The sequence below is a fragment of the Balaenoptera borealis genome (genome assembly GCF_965194805.1).
Source record: "Balaenoptera borealis genome assembly, chromosome: 13".
In the NCBI taxonomy this organism is placed as follows: Eukaryota; Metazoa; Chordata; class Mammalia; order Artiodactyla; family Balaenopteridae; genus Balaenoptera; species Balaenoptera borealis.
This window is the reverse complement of record NC_138870.1, coordinates 90,147,253-90,166,821: the sequence shown is the minus strand read 5'-3', so window position 1 is coordinate 90,166,821 and position 19,569 is coordinate 90,147,253. Positions and strand designations below refer to the sequence as shown.

General features: G+C 37.3%; 1 protein-coding gene across 3 annotated transcripts in view; it reads right to left on the bottom strand.

The window, feature by feature from the left end:
- The window catches only part of POLR3B (RNA polymerase III subunit B), a 114,623-nt gene that overhangs the window by 37,976 nt on the left and 57,078 nt on the right, over nt 1-19,569 (bottom strand). For all 3 annotated transcript variants that reach the window (XM_082349864.1, XM_082349866.1, XM_082349865.1), the window contains exons 17-20: nt 16,597-16,671; nt 15,908-16,006; nt 10,581-10,708; nt 2,261-2,470 (exon numbers count right to left, since the gene is read on the bottom strand). In XM_082349864.1, the coding sequence (XP_082205990.1) occupies nt 2,261-2,470; nt 10,581-10,708; nt 15,908-16,006; nt 16,597-16,671 (512 nt within the window). The remainder of the gene's footprint in view (nt 1-2,260; nt 2,471-10,580; nt 10,709-15,907; nt 16,007-16,596; nt 16,672-19,569) is intronic.

Sequence of the window (19,569 nt, the reverse complement as noted above, 5' to 3'; positions counted from 1 at the left end):
ACTCTACCTCCCTTCCCCGCCAAAAAAACACCCCAAAACTGCTCTACATTTAGATAATCTGAGACTGGCCAAACCATATAACAATCTGATAACTTGAAGAACTGGCTCAGGATCTCTACGTACTAACCATATAAACACTAGAATCTCTACAACCATTTTCCAGCATGGAATATACCTCGTCAGGTTGGAGGAAAGTGACAGAGACCTAAGAATGTCACTGGGATTCTTTGAGAGCACAGAGCCATAGCACATGAAAACTGGAAAGGGCCTTAGAGATCACCTGGTTTAACCCCTCTATCCTACAGGTGCTACGAGTGAGGAGCAGAGAAATTAAGTGGCCAAGGTCACCCAGCACGGTGGTGGCTGAGTTGAGACAGACCGAGTTCACTGATCAGCCAGCATTCTTCTCATACATCATTTTGGTGCATAACTTCTGCTAACCTTCTCTGGAAGGTTTTCCTTTTGCTGATTTTGGCATTTAGAGGAAGTCCCAAACAAGCAAACAAAAACATTAATTTTTCTCCAGAGAGGAGAGAGAATAAAAAGGAGCAATCAAATAATTTTAATGGGAGAGACAGTTCACCGCTGCCCTGAAGATTAGAGTTTACTCTGATTACATTTTTAGACCACATTTATCTAGTGGATGAGGGAAAAGTGCTAGGACCAATTAACAATCTAAACATTAAGAAAAGTAAGCAAAATGAACAGAAGAAAACCTTTAGATGGAGCAAAAAACTCAACCACTGAATCCCACAAAAAGATTCGTCAGTTGTTCAAAAGAGCTGCCAATCCTGCACTAAATAACATTTCCTAACATGCTATGGCTGTATTTCTTTTTTCCCCTTTGGCCAAGCAGTTATTTTAAACTGGATTCTCCCTCTAGTCTCCTGAGGATATACTGAGCCATGTCAGAGTTCACTTAAACAGGAAAAAGTCTCCAGATTAAATGCCAGCTATTACTGAAGAAATAAATGCATAGCTGTAAAATCCTTTGCTTATGATTCTCCACCAAAAGCAGAACTCTTTCAAGAAATCTAAGAATGTGAGTCAGAAAATCAATCAGGGAAGAGTGGATTTCTAAATAAAATCTCAGTGCTCTAATGTAATTTTTTAAATATGAAGGTGACCATGCGATGAAACAACACATTTCTACAACTGGATAGTAGATGAAGATATTTGTGTGTCTTCGAGAAAGGTCTTCGTCATTATGGCTCCTGGTAAATTGTGTATGGCCATAATAAACTCGGCTCAGAGAGCCAGCTGCTTTGGAAACGTTACATGATCTTGAAATTTCGTACAATGGCCATTAAGTGCAACGTGCTGGAGTGCTGTGTGAATCTGAACTGCATGAAATCAGAAGCGTTTTCTTCTAAGTGTAAATGGACATTTTATTTACAGGTGGGAGCTTAAAAGCAAGAGGACAGTAAACTCAGATCATTAAATTGTGTTGTGGGGTTTCTGACAGATATCACAAAGTCTTCAGATTTCCACATAAATGTAACCAGTTAATCAGAAAGGAAAACACCTAGTTTTAAAGCATGGCTGTTGTCATTTGGAGGAAAAAAAGAGGCATAAATTAAGTGCAGCCAACATTAATGCCAAAGACACATGTCTAGGAGTACTATTATGGCAGCCTAGCAACTAGGAAGAGTGAAGGGGAAGGCAGAGTGGGTACGTAGGGAGGAAGGAGAGAAACAGACGATGAAGACAGAAGTCAGACCGCAGATCAGGTGATGGCTAACAAACCACCAAGTGGGGACCTGAAAAAGTAAACTGTCAAAACTGGGGAAGAAAAACGTAAAAACAATGAGCCAGGGTTTGTGTATGTGTACTTTTATCATTTTGCTAACAAAAAGGTACAGCATTATAGGGTTGAGATATACAATTAAAAAAATAGCCTTTTACATACAAATATTGCTACTGTCCTCTCAAACAGGTTTGTTGTTGAATATATAACTATTTTCAAAAAACATATTTCACTTATTGTAATTCCTGCTAGGAATTGTCTCAAGTCAGCAATAAATTAAAATAAAGGGAAAAAAAGATTCCTTATTAATATTTAACTAATTACCTCTATATAATATTCATTTAAAAAATGTTAACACCAAAACATAACCACCTCCTGTTTGTATATTATAAAATTCAAATCACTTGAAACTGACATTACCATTTTGACATCAAGTGACTTTCATATTGATCATGCCTGTATCTAAATCTGCACAAAGCACCTTTGGTGTTAGAGCTTTGAAAATTCACTTACCTCTGTCCAAGGAAGCCTTGTTTAAAACAAGAGCATCTTCTATATCATAGCCACTATAACTCATCACAGCAACTGTCGCATTCTGTCCAGCTGGCAGTTTCTCAAATTCTATCAACTCAATAGTCTTTGTTTTAACCATGGGTTTTTGTGGATATGCCAGGAGATACATGAGAGTATCAATTCTGTTCCGCTGGTTGTATCCAATGGTACCTTCATTGATATTGGAGAAAATGAGATGCAACTTTCTATTATATCAAATAATTAGCTACCAATGAATACAGAGATAAACACATTAATTTTACTAATTAAAATGAAGAAAATCTTCAGGTCAAATATTTAAAAAGCAATACTCTCATAGTGATTAACAACTTTTAAAAACAATTTTTCTCAGTTATGTTAAAAATCCTACAAAGAAGAAAAATCACATTCAAGGTGTACTAATCTAAATAATTTCAACTTTTTGGATTTATAAAATTGATCCCATTTGAAGAGTTTTAGTCTCCACTGGTTAATTTCACATGTAAGTCAACAATTCTGTATTTGGTTCTACTATGTTCCAGGCACATTTCCAGTTGCAATTGGAGAACACCCCCCAGTGCTGAGAGGCAAAAAGCTTATACAGTAGGACAAACAGATACATTTCATCAAAAGAAATCAACAATTACAAATGTTCTAAATGAAAAGAAAGCAGGAAAAAAGGGAGGGAACAGGATGAAGAGGAGAGTGAAAGCAGAGAAGAGCAGACTTATCCATTTGCTTAACTATTCATTTATTAAGCAGTTAATAAACACCTACTCTGTGCCCAGCATTGGAGATAAAATGGGGAAAGGCAGGGTCCCTTCCCCTAGGGAATCCAGGGCCCTGTCCAATCAGGGATAGGCTTTTCTCTCCTTAGCAATCAGCCTTTCCACCTGATTGGGCCTTGGAGGGGTATCACTGTCATCGGAAAGTGAAACCAGAATGTTACCTACCCTTCTTCCTTTTCCCCATTGGGGTGCATTAGGGTTCAAAGACCTGCCTGAAAAAAGGCTTTCAGTCTCCTGGGCTTGTGAACACACAATCACTCCTACTCAGAGACCTTAAAAACCAGGAAACTCATGTTTGTCCTACTGTTGAGCTTGAGTGTGGGCTTCTCCCAGGTATCTCTTCTTTCCTGCCCTGAGTGGCGCATCTACAACCCTCACCCACCCCAAGACGTTAACGTGCCATTTAATGGAGTTAAGCTTTAATGTGAGCAGATACCAAAACTCAGTATTTATTTTCTTTACCTTTTTCTCTTATGTCATTAAATCAATGGTGATTTCAATTCAGGGATGAAAATAACCTATTCAGGCAGCAAAAATGATATGGTACAATACTCCTTGACAATTACTATTGAAAGAAATAATGAAATCTGTGGGGCTCTAAAGAAACGAGCACCTGGTACAGTGCTGGGCTCACCACCGATGCCCAATAAATGTCAAGTAAACGAAATTATGAGAATACATATTTGTGCTTAAATCTCTAGAAAATTTATCAAGCGTCAGCTGAAAAACAATAGCTAAACGGAACCTCATCAAATTTTTGTCAAGTTTACACTATAAATTGCCAATTAATGTCATTTTAGTGCCAACTAATAAACTGGGCAGGATACCTGGTAATAGATCACTTCCTGTTTTAGAAAGAAAATTGTTGCTGCTTGGATTGTTCACTGACAATAAGTTGGTTCTTTTACATGAAATCATTTCAAATTTATGTTGAGATTTCAGCTCCAATGAGACAAGGATTCAGGCAATGTCCCACTAGGCTGCCAAACATGTCCTCTGAAACCTGAGACGAGCATTATTATGCAGCAGGGAAGCATAGCCGGCTGCACCTCTAAACAATGGTGAAAGAGACGGGATCCTGCTATAAATTGTGCTACCAGGCCCAGAACTTAATTCTTGGGTACTGCAACTGACCATCGAATAGATGAACAGCAAAATGGTTTAGCAAAAGTTTGGTGCTTATGATCTCATCAGAAATTTTCCTTTAAAGACTTTTTAAAGAAGTTGTAGGTGTATACATATATACACATCTTTAGCAGCACTGACAATGGGTGTGTAGGTTAAAACATGATTTATAAACTATGACTTCTAAATTATAAAACTTCCAAATGCCACCACACACCATAATTTTATAAAAATTATGAATGATTGGTTATTTTTACCAATAAGCAAGCTTTTTAAAGAAAATGTCATGTAGAAATTACATTATAACACTAGTCTGCGGTGAAGCACATGCTCAAACTGGGATGCCTCTATTAGTATTTTCAGCTTCCTTAAGGGCACTTCATATATATAATAACGCATACAACAAGAATATCTATAAGCTGAATTCTCCTTCTACTGTCCCATTTTGCTATAACTATAATCTCCAATGATTTCATTTTCTTACTACCCAGGACATAATCTTTCCTATAAAGTCTTATTTTCTTGATCAAAACTTTCTTAAGGAGTCACAGGTTGGCATAACAAGGTATGTAAGTGTACGTTAAAACAGTGAAGAAGTTTATTATTTTAAGGTGAGATGAAAAAATGTAAGGATACACATAGTTTAGAAAATGTATACTGACAAACATAAAATGAAGTTTTATACATTTATCTATTTTTTCCCATCCTCCTTTGCCCAATTTCTTTTTATTTAATCAATATTATTGAATTACAATAAACTTCACCCATTTAAAGTGTACAAGTTGATGAGCTCTGACAGATATATGCATCTGTGAAACCACCACCAGAGTCAAGATCCAGAACATTTCCAATACTCCCAAAAGGTCCCTCCCTCTGTCCCTGGCCCCAGGCAACCAAGGATCTGTTTATCAGTATAGATCAGTTTGCATTTTCTAGAATTTTATATAAATGGAATCATACAGTATGTACACTCTTGTGCTGCTTCTTTCATGTAGCATGATTCTGGGATGCATCCACGTGGCTGTGTGTAACAGAGTTCATTCCTTTTTATTGCTGAGTAGTATTCCATCATATGAATATACATTTTGTTTATCCATTCAACTGTTGATGGATATTTGGGATGTTTCCCATTTGGGGCTACTGTGAATAAAGTTGCTATGAACATTCAAGCACAAGTCTTTGTATATTTATTTCTCTTGAATAAATACATAGGAGTGGAGCTTCTGCGTTGTTTGCTGAGGGTATGGTTAACTTTCAGAAACAACTTAAGAATTTTCCAAAGTGACTTTACTGTTTTACATTTTCATCAGTGTGTGAGCATTCTGGCTGCTCCACATCCTCACAAACACTTAGAATGTCAGTCTTTTTCAACTGAGTCGTTCTAATGAGTGTGCAGTCATATCTCACAGAAATTTACATTTACCTGATGACGAATAACATTGAACATATTTTCATAAGCTTATTGGTTATTCCTTTGTGAGGTGTCTGAGTTTTTTTTTTCCCTTTTATTTGGGTTGTCTTATTATCGAAGAGTTCTTTGTACATATACTGGATACAAATCCTCTATCAGATATATGTATTACAAATACCTTCTCCCATTCTGTGGCTTAATCGTGTCTTTCATATTCTGAACAGTATCTTTCAAAGAGAAAAAGTTTAATTTTGAGAAAGTCTAATTTATTAATTTTTTCCTTTTTTATAGTTTGTGCTTTTGATGTTCTATCTAAGAAATCTTAGGTGATTTGAGTTCACAAGGATTTTTGCTTAAGTTTCCTTCTATAAGTTTTACAGTTTTAGCTCTTACATTTAGGGCTGTGATTCATTCTGTATTAACTTTTTGTATGGTATGAGGTAGAAGCTGATGTTCCTTTTTTTCTATATAGATACTGAGACATTTTACTTTGTTGAAAAGATTTTCCTTTCCTCTAAATTGCCCTGATATGCTCATCAAAAATCAATTGCCCATAAATGTGTGGGTCTACTTCTGGATTCTGTTCCATTGAACTATATGTCTACCCTAATGTCAATATCATTACTGTGGTTTTAGGGTAAGTCTAAACACCAGGTTGTATGTCTTCCAACTTAGTTCTTCATTTCAAAGATTGTTTTCAAAAATCTGCATCTGATTTCTTAACAATTTTAATGTGCTCAGAGATTTATTCGTTGTTGAAACATTTATTAAGTACCTACTAAACTGGCACTAGGTTAGGCCCAAGGGATATAGTAATAAATAACAGACATAGTTCCTGTCCTCAAGGAACTTATAATCTGTGGTGTAGCAGGGAAGGTACCTTCATCATCATCCACAGTGAATTGGAAAAAGTGAGGAAAGAAGTTAGTTTCAGTGGAGAAAAATTTTAGTAAGTTTTACAAATGTCATGGTGTAAAAGATATAATGTAACTTCTTATAAGTTTCTCAACCAAACTGGAATTCAGTTTCCTTGTCAGAAACAAAAAAGGTATGTATTATAGTTGACAGGATTATTAAGATGATTTAAAAGAAATGTACGTAAATCAGTTGGGTATTCACTAAGTGGCAGCATTCATTATGACTAATATTAACAATATTAGTAAAGAAAATATACACCCATCACCCTGCAATACCACCCATTCTACCTCCAACTCTAACCCGACATACTGAACTTTAATTTTACCTCCGTAAGTGCTCATTATTAACATTCTAGTCTCAGGAACTGTCACATAAGCTTACTTCTAAAATAGCTACAATGATCTTATTTTTTTTTTAACCAACAGAATTCTAAAAAAGAATTGCCAGGGATAATTTGGTCAAGACATCTTTTCATTTTGTATCCCCAAATGGATAAAAAAATAGTCTAAAAAAAAAAATTCAAACAGAAAGTGGGAGAAGAGGAGATGTAGAATGAAACAACATTTTATGAGGATCTTTGTATATTATGTGTTTTTAATACTTTAAAATTCTCCAGCCTATTTCTAGTACATCCCATCCTACTGTAAAGTGGGGGATACGAGAGAAGGAACTACCCACTTAGGAAGAGACTCTATTGAAAACAAAAACCAAAACAGAAGTTGCATTAGCTCCTGACTTTAAAAAAACAAAAGACAAAACAGTCCCAGCAATTTGGAGTTGAAGGAGGAAGGGGTGGTGAGAAGGAGCGGGGGCTGGAGGAGGTATGTGATGCATATTCATTAACTGAGCTGATAGTGACTAAAAGATCCTTTTGAAGAGGAGAAAGTGTTCCACTAGAGGATTGCCAACTAATAAAATGGGCAGGATATGAAAGTGTGACTCATGTGAACTTGGTGTCTGGTGCCAGGGAGAGAGCATACAATGCAGGCCCATCACACAGCCTTCACTTGTAGCACTGAGTGACCTGGAGACCTTTCCATTTCCACACACGTCTACCTGACTTCTTGCTCTGAACCATGTCACAACAAACAGAGCCATATCCATGGAAGGCAGGTGTTTCTCAGTAGCACAGTAAGACGCTGTGTGGAAACTTGAACTTTATGAATAATTTAAAGAGCCTTAGATTTAAGAAACACCCTCTGCTGGTGTTTCATGTTGGAATCAAGTCAGCCCTCTCTTATGTACAAGGTAAGGCTCTCAGTCTCTGTGGTTTGTGCTGTCTTGGTCTCCTTCGTAGTGACAGAAAATGACTTTCTCTTATTTTTTCACTCTGTTGAATGGGAGGGATTGGTAGTAAAAGGTATATAGTAAACTTCCAGGTTGGTTAGAGTATTTAGCAAATTAATTCTGGGATCCTGTCTTTCACTTTCCACATGGACTAACAGATGAACAGCAACTAAAATATTATGTTAGAAAATCCACACAGAGTCTCTGAGATGTATATAGTCTTCAGCATGGCTAATATTTAAAATGGGATAGTGTGACTTTTAGTTATCAGCTGTCAAGACAGCAGGGAATTAAAATAGCTCCGAGAAGTCCAACTCAAAGAGCCAGGTCTCTGTTCTGGATCTCTGTTCTTCAGACCCAGATCTCTGTTCTGGGTCTCTCCCTCTGCCGGCCTCTTTCCTTTTGCGAGTTTTCCTATAGCCCTCGCTCAATACTTCTGCAGCTACTACAGTGTCCAAAGAGCAAGGTGGCCTTCTCATGTGCAAACTTTAAATATACTTTAATCTCATGGCTTTTCTTTCCAGTCAGGTGTTTTATAATAACAAACAGTAACAAAGGCTTTTTTTTATTACTTAAGATATTCAGTGGCTTTTGTCTTCCTAGCGTCAGCAGTCACGTCAGAGGATTGTATCCAAGGAGCTAAATGTGCAGGACCCAGGGTCAGAGCAGCTGAATACACCAACCTCAGAAAACACAGACAATGAATTGCAAATGACACTCAAAACAAAACGAGAAAAAAAACCTTCACACAGAAAACTACAAAAGAACTCTACAGACACTGAATTGGCTTTCTGTACACACTGATCCTGCTTAACTGTGTGTGGTAACTAGCCGAACGTTTCAGATACTCATGGCTACAAAATAAAAGGCTTTTTTTTTTTGGTAGGAAGAGGAGTTACAAAAATAAAAATATTATTTCTTTCATTCAATCACTTCTTTATTAAAAAAAAAAAAAAGATTTGCCAAGTGGAGATAGATGCAGCTCTTTCTGTTTCAATCTTCAAACACACTAAAGAGTGGCATTAGCGATGAAGTGATTAGTCTTCCGTTAATTCTGCTGAAAGTTCTACACAAAAGGTGTATTGTTTCAGCTGGGATTCACATCATGAAACAAAATGGTTTGGTAAACCCAATAGAAGTGATAGCCCTTTCATGACACACAGGATTCAGTACTGTATATTTCAACTTGTTAGCAAGTCAGAAGCACAAGCGGGAAATCAGCCTACACTGCTGCTGAGTATGAATGGGAAAGGCTAAATTGATGAGCCGCTGTTTAGATTTTCCCACTGGGAATTATTCTGAACTGTCCAGGCATTACATCATTCAGGTAAATGGTAGCAGGACAACATGCTTCTTATGTCTTTATTGCCAACCAAAGGGCAATATAAAAACTCAAAAGGAAATACATACTCTTTATCCGTAGGAGAAACAGAATGCCTTAATTGCCAAGCTATGGTCAACTGCATTTAATTGTAAGTAACTGAGCAGCTAACTGCATTCTGGTTGTTACCCAAATGCAATGCAGAGACCTTTTACAGTTTCTTTATGAACCTCCTTGTATCATACTTTAAATCAGAGATGACAAGTCACATTGATGTCATAGACATAAATGAAAATAAAACCTATTAAACTTATTAGGATTTAAATGAGTTTTAAAAACATTTCAAAAAAAAGCTTATAAGCAAAACTTTTTTTGCTAGTATCCTCTCTGTATCCTCTTCAAGACAAAACTCAAACTCCCCAACATATGGCATCTCTCCACCATGCTTCTATGTCCATACTACAGCGTATACTATACAAAACGGCCATACCAAAGTACCAAGACTTCCCCCACACACTGCTCGCTTACGTTTCCATACCTGTGAGAAATACTCAGTATCTTTCAAGGCTCAGTTCAGTTCTGGTCTTCAGAAACAGCCCACTCTCTAACCTTAGGTGTTCTTTCTGCTTAGTCCCTTAGATTCTGGCTATCGTCTACTACGGCATTTATCAGACTATATTGAATTACTGTTGTATTTGTTGGTCTCTCCTGCTAGACTGTGAACTCACTGAGGGCAGGGCTCTGTGTTTTCTCTATATTTTCAGGTTCCAGCCTCAATGATTGGTTTATTATTGATGCTCAATAAATGCTACGGATGATAAATAAATTAATAGATAAATGAATGAAAGGGAAGAAAAATAGAAAGAAGAAAGGAAAATGAACTCAGAAAATGGTGTGACACATACTGAGTGTTTCAGGAGCTATAGGAGCAATTGCGTGGATATAATGGGTTCAATGACTGTCACCCAGACAATTACTAAGTACATTCTAATACACACTGTGCAACTTTATCTCTATTGCCTTTTGCTCTCCTCCCTTAACCTCGAGTTTTCCTGCTCTTTCTTGCATCTCTCCTGCTTAACAATTTACATTTATATAGGGCTTTTCTCTTTATATTTATAACCCCCCTGTAATTCTGTGATAGTTATTATATATCCTTTTGTTTGGTCAAGAGGACAAGTTCAGAGAGGTTTTCTCCATTTTTGTTTAAGCTTTAGACATGACAGGGGCACCTACAAGCACTGCAGAATTCCACAGACAACCTCCTGAGTTTGGTAACACTCAGGTGTTAGCAACGCCTGACCTGGCCCAACATGCAACACTAGTGAAGTAAGAATAACACAGTATTGTGAAGCAATTATACTCCAATAAAGAGCTGTTAAAAAAAAAAAAGAATAAAGACGTAAGTATTTATCCAAGTATTTAGAAGCAAGTTCAAGGAGGAACTCTTACCCATGGCTTGTTTCCCCATGGCACACTGATATGTGTTTCTTGGGGACTGGTTGTGATGAGGGTATGGGATCAGGCCAGCACAAACGCCAAGAAGAGTGAAGGGTTCAATCTCCAAGTGGGTGGTATCCCTATCAAGTTAATTAAGAATCAGACATCTTAGGCACCAAGTATTAAAATACATATCTCTTAAAGGGTATAAAAAATATTATTATCTAGGCCCCTGAGGACTAAACTTAAAATTTAAGTTTACATAAATACATACAAAAATGTATATATAAAACACATACATTTATATCAATATAATAATAAAACCTCATACCAATTAAATTTGATGCTAGTAAAACTGATAGAAGGAAAACACAGTTAAATATAACAAAGCAAATTATTTTTTTCAGTGAAACTAAAGAGTGAAACTTTTATTATTTGTAGAAATATAAGAGATAGGAGACAATATGGAATGCCTATATAAAAAATAAAACATCATTACATACTAATAATAATAACTCATTTAAAGAAATTACTATATTAAGCACATAGAAATACAGTATCAAAAATATCTACACGGCACAACATTGTAAATCAACTGTACTTCAATAAAATGTCTTAAAAATAATTTTTTTTTAATATATCTATATGGATGAGTGGCCTGCTTTTCCCCACTTTTCCAACGTATATCAATGAGAAAGCTGTATTACCATTTTAGAGAGAGGAATATATCCCCTTTAATAGTTACTATAGACCTATGGGGACCAATACTGTAACCACTAGCTAAATGTGGCTATTGAGCACTTGAAAAGTTAGACTAGAATGGCTGAGAAACTGAATTTTTAATTTTACTTAATTTTAATTATCTTACATTTTAAAGCTCAAATTTAAATTGAAATAGCTCAGTTCAGTTATTTAAAACCTTTTAGTTATGTTTGTAACCACTTACATGTATTACTCTACTTTTTCAATTGTAAATGTTATGAAATCAGATCAAGTATTTCCAATGAGGGCCTTCCCTGGTGGCGCAGTGGTTAAGAATCCGCTGGCCAATGCAGGGGACACGGGTTCGAGCCCTGGTCCAGGAAGATCCCACATGCCGCGGAGCAGCTAAGCCCACGTGCCACAACTACTGAGCCTGCGCTCTGGAGCCTGCGAGCCACAACTGCTGAAGCCCACGCACCGCAACGAAGAATAGTCCCCGCTCACTGCAACTAGAGAAAGCCCATGCGCAGCAATGAAGACCCAACACAGCCAAAAATAAATAATAAATAAAATAAATAAATTTTTTAAAAAAAGAAGTATTTCCAATGAAAATTTAGCATCCAAATTGAGATGCGCGGTAAGTGAACACCAGATTTTGAAGACTTAGTAGGAAAAAAAGGTAAAATATCTCAATATTTTTATATTGGCTACATGTTGATATGATAATCTTTCAAATATATTGGGTTAAATAAAATTATTAAAATTAATTTCATCTGTTTCTTTTTACTTCTTTAATGTGGCTACAAGAAAACTTAAAGTCATATGGTGACTTGCATTATATTTCTATAGATATGGGGCACAAAGTAAGACTTGACCTAGTAGATGTTAGAATCTTGGTTACTTTCGTAATATGTTTTTGCAGAAAACTCAGTTTTGGCTAAATGATAAAGCAACTCAGCTATCTGAATGGGAAAGGGCAGCCAGACTGTTTTTAGGTCTTGCTGAAAGTAACAGATCTCACATCCAGGATCTGTGGTCTCCAATGACCTTCTGTCCCTTCCTCAAGTGTTTCTGAAGCATAACTTTAATCATAATTTCAACAGTTTACAGTACTTTTTTTTTTTCCTGAGCCAAATGACATAACTTTTTTTTAATTCTTGATAGTCAAATTGAAATACAAAATAATTGTACCAAATTCCACTGAAATCAACAAATTGAGAGGATCTGATTTACCATAACATCTCTTACATTTGTATTACAATTTAAGTATACATTATATACCAACATAATACTTCATAGGTATATAATGAGATGTTCTTATTTACTATTTCATAATTTTCCAAAGAAGATGTTTCTTCTTTTTTATGTGACTGGTGAAATTGAAATAGATTAATAATTATCTGTCTTATGTTCATCTTCTCTTAAAAATATGGAATGCTTCACGAATTTGCATGTCATCCTTGCACAGGGGCCATGCTAATCTTCTCTGAATCGTTCCAATTTTTGTATATGTGCTGCTGAAGCAAGCACTACAGTACTTCTGAAGAGAAGTGATTTCCAAGATAACCCAACACATCATGGAAAATTAGTTGCAATGTACATGGCAAAAGATCTCCCACTTATCCATCTATTTGCTTTTCATTACACATGTATTGAATTGTGTCCCTCGTTTGGTTAGAGAGGATGCTTTCCATGTAGTTCTTGGTTTGAAGAATATAATTCTGACCTTATGACCTCGCAGAACCTCAATCCTCTCCGTCACTTTAGGCCTTTGTCAGCAGAGAGGGAAGGGGCTCTAGGTTTTGTTTTCTTTTTTTTTAAATATTTACTTATGTATTTATTTATTCTAGCTGCGCCAGGTCTTAGTTTTTTTTTTAGAAATTCACGTTCTTTTATTTATTTATTTATTTTTTTATGACTGTGTTGGGTCTTAGTTTCTGTGTGAGGGCTTTCTCTAGTTGTGGCAAGTGGGGACCACTCTTCATCGCGTTGCGCGGGCCTCTCACCATCGCGGCCTCTCTTGTTGCGGAGCACAGGCTCCAGACGCGCAGGCTCAGTAATTGTGGCTCACGGGCCCAGTTGCTCCGTGGCATGTGGGATCTTCCCAGACCAGGGCTCGAACCCGTGTCCCCTGCATTGGCAGGCGGATTCTCAACCACTGCGCCACCAGGGAAGCCCCGGTTTTGTTTTCTTTGTTTCTGTTTTTTACAGAGAAACAGCTTATAGTGACATTTTATAGCCTAGAATAAAACAGTTTGTTTAAAATGTACTGTTCTGTTTATATATTGCCAATTTGACCAATGCAAATTAAAACTACTTTTTCCGATGTAAAGATTGGGGTAAGCTGAAAATGAAGAAGGTAAAGATCTAAGTTTTTTCTTTTTTCATAACAACAACATACATAAGATCATATACTATCTTACTATCTAATAATTACTGGAAGTCCAAACTTTGTAAAAGTCTGGATTCGAATTTTACAAAACAGAAAGGAATATTATTATTCAAAATTATAACCACCCTAAGTTTCTACCCTGAACAGGAAATAGGAGACTTCCTGTTCACTACGCATAAGGGCCTTAAATTTAGCTCAAATTAAGACTAAGTGACCTGTTGCTTGCAATAGTGAAAAAACTGGAAACAGCCTAAATAGTCATCAATAGGGGAACAATTAAATAAGTTATCTATATGTAGTCAGACAATGTAATAAAAAGCAAATAAAATTATATATATATATAAAAATATATATATACATACATTAATGTGGAAAAATATCCAGGATGATAATGTTAATTACATTAAGTTAAAAAATCAAGACACTGAAAAATAATTGCAAAAGGTATGTATGTTTGCCTTCACTTAGAAAAAAATCTAAAAGAGTACATATTAAACCATTTGCACTGGTTACTTCTGGAGGGTGGAGTTTGGCGGGATGGGGAATTACTTTATGCATTTCTACATTTTAACAAATGTCATAAGTATGAATTAATACCAATTTTTTCTTATTTTTAAAATAAATTAATTTGATGTATGGGATAGCTTGGTGATTGGGTGATACTGATAGTTATATTCCTTTATGGCAGTGAACAAAACAGAGAAAAATCCCTGCCTTCATGAAGCTTCTAGTGGCGGGAGATAGACAGTACACAGATGCATCAATAAAATACATGCTTTACAGATTTTAAGATTTAAGCACTAGAAAAATAAAGCAGCGAAGAGGGGCGGTCAGAGGAGGGATTTCTACTTTAAATAGGGTGGTCAGGGCAACTCGCTGAGAAGGTGGTACCTGAGTGAAGACCTGGAGGATGTGAAGGAGTGAGCCATGCAGGTAGGTGACAGCGTTCCAGGTGGAGGGGACAGCCAGGGCAGAGGGGCTGGGGCAGGAGCATGAAGAAGAGGCCAGTGTGGTTAAAACAGAGTGAGAGGGGAGAGGGAGGAGATGATGCTGCAGCCATAGCTTCCTTGTAGGAACGTGAAGGCCTCTGTAAGGACTTCAGAGGGAGATGGAAAGCCACTGGGTGGGGTGGGGCTGGGGGGGTGGTTTGAGAAGAGAAGTGACGAGACCATTCTGATCTATGAAGAACAGACTATATGGGAACAAGTGCAAACCTAGTCAGGAGCCTTTTGCAAGGATCCAGACAAGCAATGGCAGTGGCCTGCAGTAGGGCGGTAGGTGGAGGTGGTGAAAAGAGCTCAGATTCCGGGTATACTTTGAAAGTCCACATGGTATGTTAAGCGATTAGATGTGGGTGTAGAGGGCAAGAGGAGTCAAGGCTGAAACTGAGGTTTCTGGCTTGAGGAACCAGGATGGAATCGTTATTTGTGGGGTTACTATATAATTCTCCAGTCAATCTTTAAACGAGGGGTATAAAAATAGTACTTTGAGAGATTCATACCTTTAAGGAATAAAAATTCTGCTGAAAAGCATTATTAAATTACAGTAAGACAAAAATAAAGTGGTATATCTCATCTGGTAGTGGAAAACAGAAAACTACTTTCCTGACTGAAGACATAAATAGTTATCAGGTGGCAGTATTAAACTCCCTAACCATTTAATAGCATAATTGCAAAAATTCTAATTTCAGGTAAGTGGTACCTCAGCCACATGCATCAGACACCAAGTTATATAAATGTCCTATAATGTATTCCAAATGGAGCAAAGATGTTTCTAAAAATATCACTGTTCTAAAAGAAACACTGTGAACATATTACCATTTCATGTCTATATTGCACATAAGTTTAGAGATAGCTTTACAACATACAAGGTAGGGAATTCCTGCATTGACAACAGGAATTCAGACATCCACTGACAAAATCAACCATGGAACAGATAAATACACCATTATGTAGCCTGATTCATTAGTTTAATTTTGGCAGTAATCGAATATTAAAATCAGAGAAGCAATTCCTTTTAAGAAATGTACAGTGAGTGTAAAATGAAAAGGAAGGATAATTAAATCTAAAGATTATTTGTTAGCAGTTTTGTGATACTCCTGGGATAAACTATGGGTTATGCTTCCTTATAAAACAGTATACTTCTAACAGTTCCTACTAAGAATACACAAAAGAATTGAAGATGAAATGAAAAAAGAAGGTAGTGTCTATCATCAGAACAGGTTTTAATTATGGTTGTTACTTACTTATTAATTGTATGTTCATAGAGTGCAATGTTACAGTCATTTTCTTCATTCACATCTAAATATTCAACCAGACTCTCATGCAAGAAATCTTCAAAATTCCTGGGAAAATATTGGTGAAATGGACATTGTTAGAAAGCATTTTACTGCAGTATTTTATATGCAACAGTGGAAGATACATGCTTTCACTTAGGCCCAAAGCATCTTTCTCTCCCAAAAAGTATCAATACATTGGGATGTTTGAAACACATTATTCTCAGATCATAGAGTTATCACAAGTCACCGAAATAAAAAGAGTAAAACATCTGTGACTCTTGTCAATCTGGTCCCACTTCTAAAAATACCTTCTATGACTTTAAAAACCCCATATGATGAGAGACCCATAGTACGTCAGATGTCTACATCAACATATCCTTCTCGTCCTAGAAACACTGAAGAGTGTGCTAATTTACACCAAGACTCTGTAATCCTCATGATCTAAATTGATAAATATTTTACAACGTCCAAGCAAGTTCACATAGAAAAGAACAGGTTTTTAACAGGTTGATATATCTGGTAGAGAGGAATTAAGAGACTAAAAATGAAAATATGTAATACTTTTCTTAAAAGCTCAGATCAAATAACATTACTTCTGTTTAGATCACATAAATGAGTATTAAGGAGACTGAGGAGTTTTGCTTTTGGCTATTTACCTGTACCCCTGAGCCAGCTCTTCCATATGCTTATTTGTGACTGCAGGCTTCTGTTTCTTAACAATTATATAGGGTCTGGAATAGAAAAACAGAAAAAAAACCAAAAAACAAAACAGATTTACAGTAGTTCAACAAAAGAATTAAATCAGTAAGTTTACTATAGTGAAATGAGGGAAGCTGTAGATATGATCAAACTTATTTCTGGAGTGCTTGAGGACACCAGGTATTTTTTACAAGTGTGAGTGCACAGGGGCCTATTTTCTCTTTCTCACATACACACACACACACACGCACACACGCACACACCAGCTCATGTGTGCACATATACATGTATACACACACAGTCCTTTCTCCAAGTATCTTAGGAAATATTTGGTTCTGAATGAGAAAGCAGCATGAAATGATACTCAATAAAGTCTAGAAAAAAAACCCAAAACCTTTAATACCTTTAATATCATATTTTTTAAAAAACTGTGTAAATGCATCCATCATACCAAAAGCATCTCCTGATTTCATACTGGGAATATGGAGAGGTCAGCAGGCAGAGAACCATCACCAAGGAAAACAATGGCATTTTGTAGTGAAGGTCTGATGACTATCAGCTGTCTAGAGTGGTTTGCTTTAGGATAAACATCCCTGGGCTACGCGCGAGCAGGGTACTTAAAGCTACACACAACCAAAGAGTGGGTATGAGTTTGCAGGGAATATAGCTTTTTCACTTTGGGATTTTTAGTGATGTAATGGGCGTAAGGTAGAGAGCTTTGGTCCACACGTTCTGGTAGATTAACCTGTAACTGTCAGTGGTGATTTGCCTCTGAGGGCTTCGCCACCACGAAGAAACACCCGACACAAAGGACGGCACGCGGCACGAAACGTCAAGGGCTGTTGCTATTTGGACAAGCGGCTCTTACAGAGAGGAGCAAGTAACCAGCAGACACTCGTGCGCTCCACCCTCAAGTCCAAATAACGATTTGAGGACTAATGAGCACTTTTAAACAGTTAAGAAGAGGAGCTGCACAATTACAAAAGGGGGTACAAGCTGCTGGAAAGTGAACAGGGTGAACTCTTCATGGGACTCAACACTGCCTCAAAATCCTGGCTGCCCCTTGGCAGGGAAGCAGAGACCCTGCTGCCTCCCTCATTTGGGGCTGCAGTTTAGCTCAGCTTAAGAGACTGAGAAGTGATGACAGAGCAGGGGTAGGAGAGGGAGGGGACCACACTTAGCCACCTCAGTTACCTTTCACTTTACTCAATGAATTCTACTAATTCTTCCTGCCAGATCTATGTTGTGTCGTTACACAATCACTTCTGAAAAAAAAAGAACTAGTTTTCTTTTAGGCTATGCCATATTATATGGGATGTAATGAAAGAGAAAAATTCTAAAAAAGAGTAAGCTAGAAAATGTCAGTGTTTTTCCCACCCTTAATTGGACCATGTTAATAGCTATAAATAAGCATCCAGTGTTTGCCTGACACCCTACAAGGCACTTACCAGACCTTATATCAATCCTAGGGAGGCACTGTTATTTACATATTTACAGCTGAGGAAATCAAGGCCCAGAGACTTAAGTAATAAACTCAGAGTCACACAAGTCAGTAAGTGGGACACTAGGATTCAAACACAGGTATAGCATCAGTTAGGGCTCTTTGGTTGCAAAGAATAGGAACCAACTCTGGCAGATTTAAGCAAAGATGGAATTTACTAAAAAATAAGAAGAAAATTTTAAGGAATTTACCAAAAGGCTAAGAATTTACTAGGAGGATAAGAATCAAAGAAAAAGGTGCAATGCTCAGGCTCAGAAAGAAAAGGAGCTAGAACAGTCCCAAGGATCCAGAAAGGCAGGGGTAATGAGCAGTCTCCTGTATGCATCGCTGCCAGGATGCATCTGTTCCGACCACTTCTATCCTCTTTGGGATTCAAACTCTCTGAAGAGACAGTCTGACTGGCCTGGCTTGGGTCATCCGCCTGACCTTTGGCTGAGCAGGAGAGAGCACCTGACTGACCGTCCCAAGAAGGCTGCCAGTGGGGAAGGGCAATCCTCAAAGGAGAATGACGAGGGTAACTGGAAGGAAACAAGGATGCCAGACAGACACAGACACTGGCAGTCCACTCTCCCCGCTGGGCAGACTTCCAAGCTCTTGCCACCACTCTAGCCACTGCCAGCTCACTGACTTGTGCCCTCACACTACCTGAGGTCCACAAAGAAAGACTTTGGTGAATCAAGTGAAGGCCTATGAAACAAGGTGACATCCTCAGCTGAAGTCCCCGTCTGACCCCAAAGGACCAGATACCATGTCATGTTCATCTGCGTACCACCACCTCCGACACAGCACCTGTACAAAATAGGCCCTAGATACGTGTGGAATGAATATAAGGCACCTACTTTTCTACCGGATCTAATGTTATGGGATCTCTTCATGCTTCTATGTTTCCTATTCTTGCCATTCCTTAGCCTTTCTCCTTTCCTCCTTTATCCTTTAAAGCAATCCTACTTTAAAGGTCAGTTCATAGCAACAGAATATAGTGGGTAAAATCAGGACTGCTGGAGTCAAATGAATTCTAAGGACTTCCGAGTGAAAAACAGACTCCACCACTATCTGGCTTTGGGTAATTTACTTAGTCTTACTAAACCCCAGTACCTCATTTGTTAAATGAAAATAATAATCCAACGTTACAGGGTTGAATGTAGTTAAAGCCTTACACATAATACATCTATTAAGATAATAAATAATGGCTAGCACTTATTACTCGCAGAGTTGGTTGTTATTACTAATCATTTCTGCCTTTCCCAGCGGACTGAGTTCTCTGAGGGCAGAGACTGACTCCCATTAATCTTTGAATCCCCAGTAGCCAGTATGCATATTCACGAGGTGCTTGCTAAGTGAATTAAATTTATCTTAACAATGAAAGAGGTTAAAGCAGCTTCAAAAATAAAAACAAGTCCATTTCTTTCAAAAGCAAACATAAAGAGAT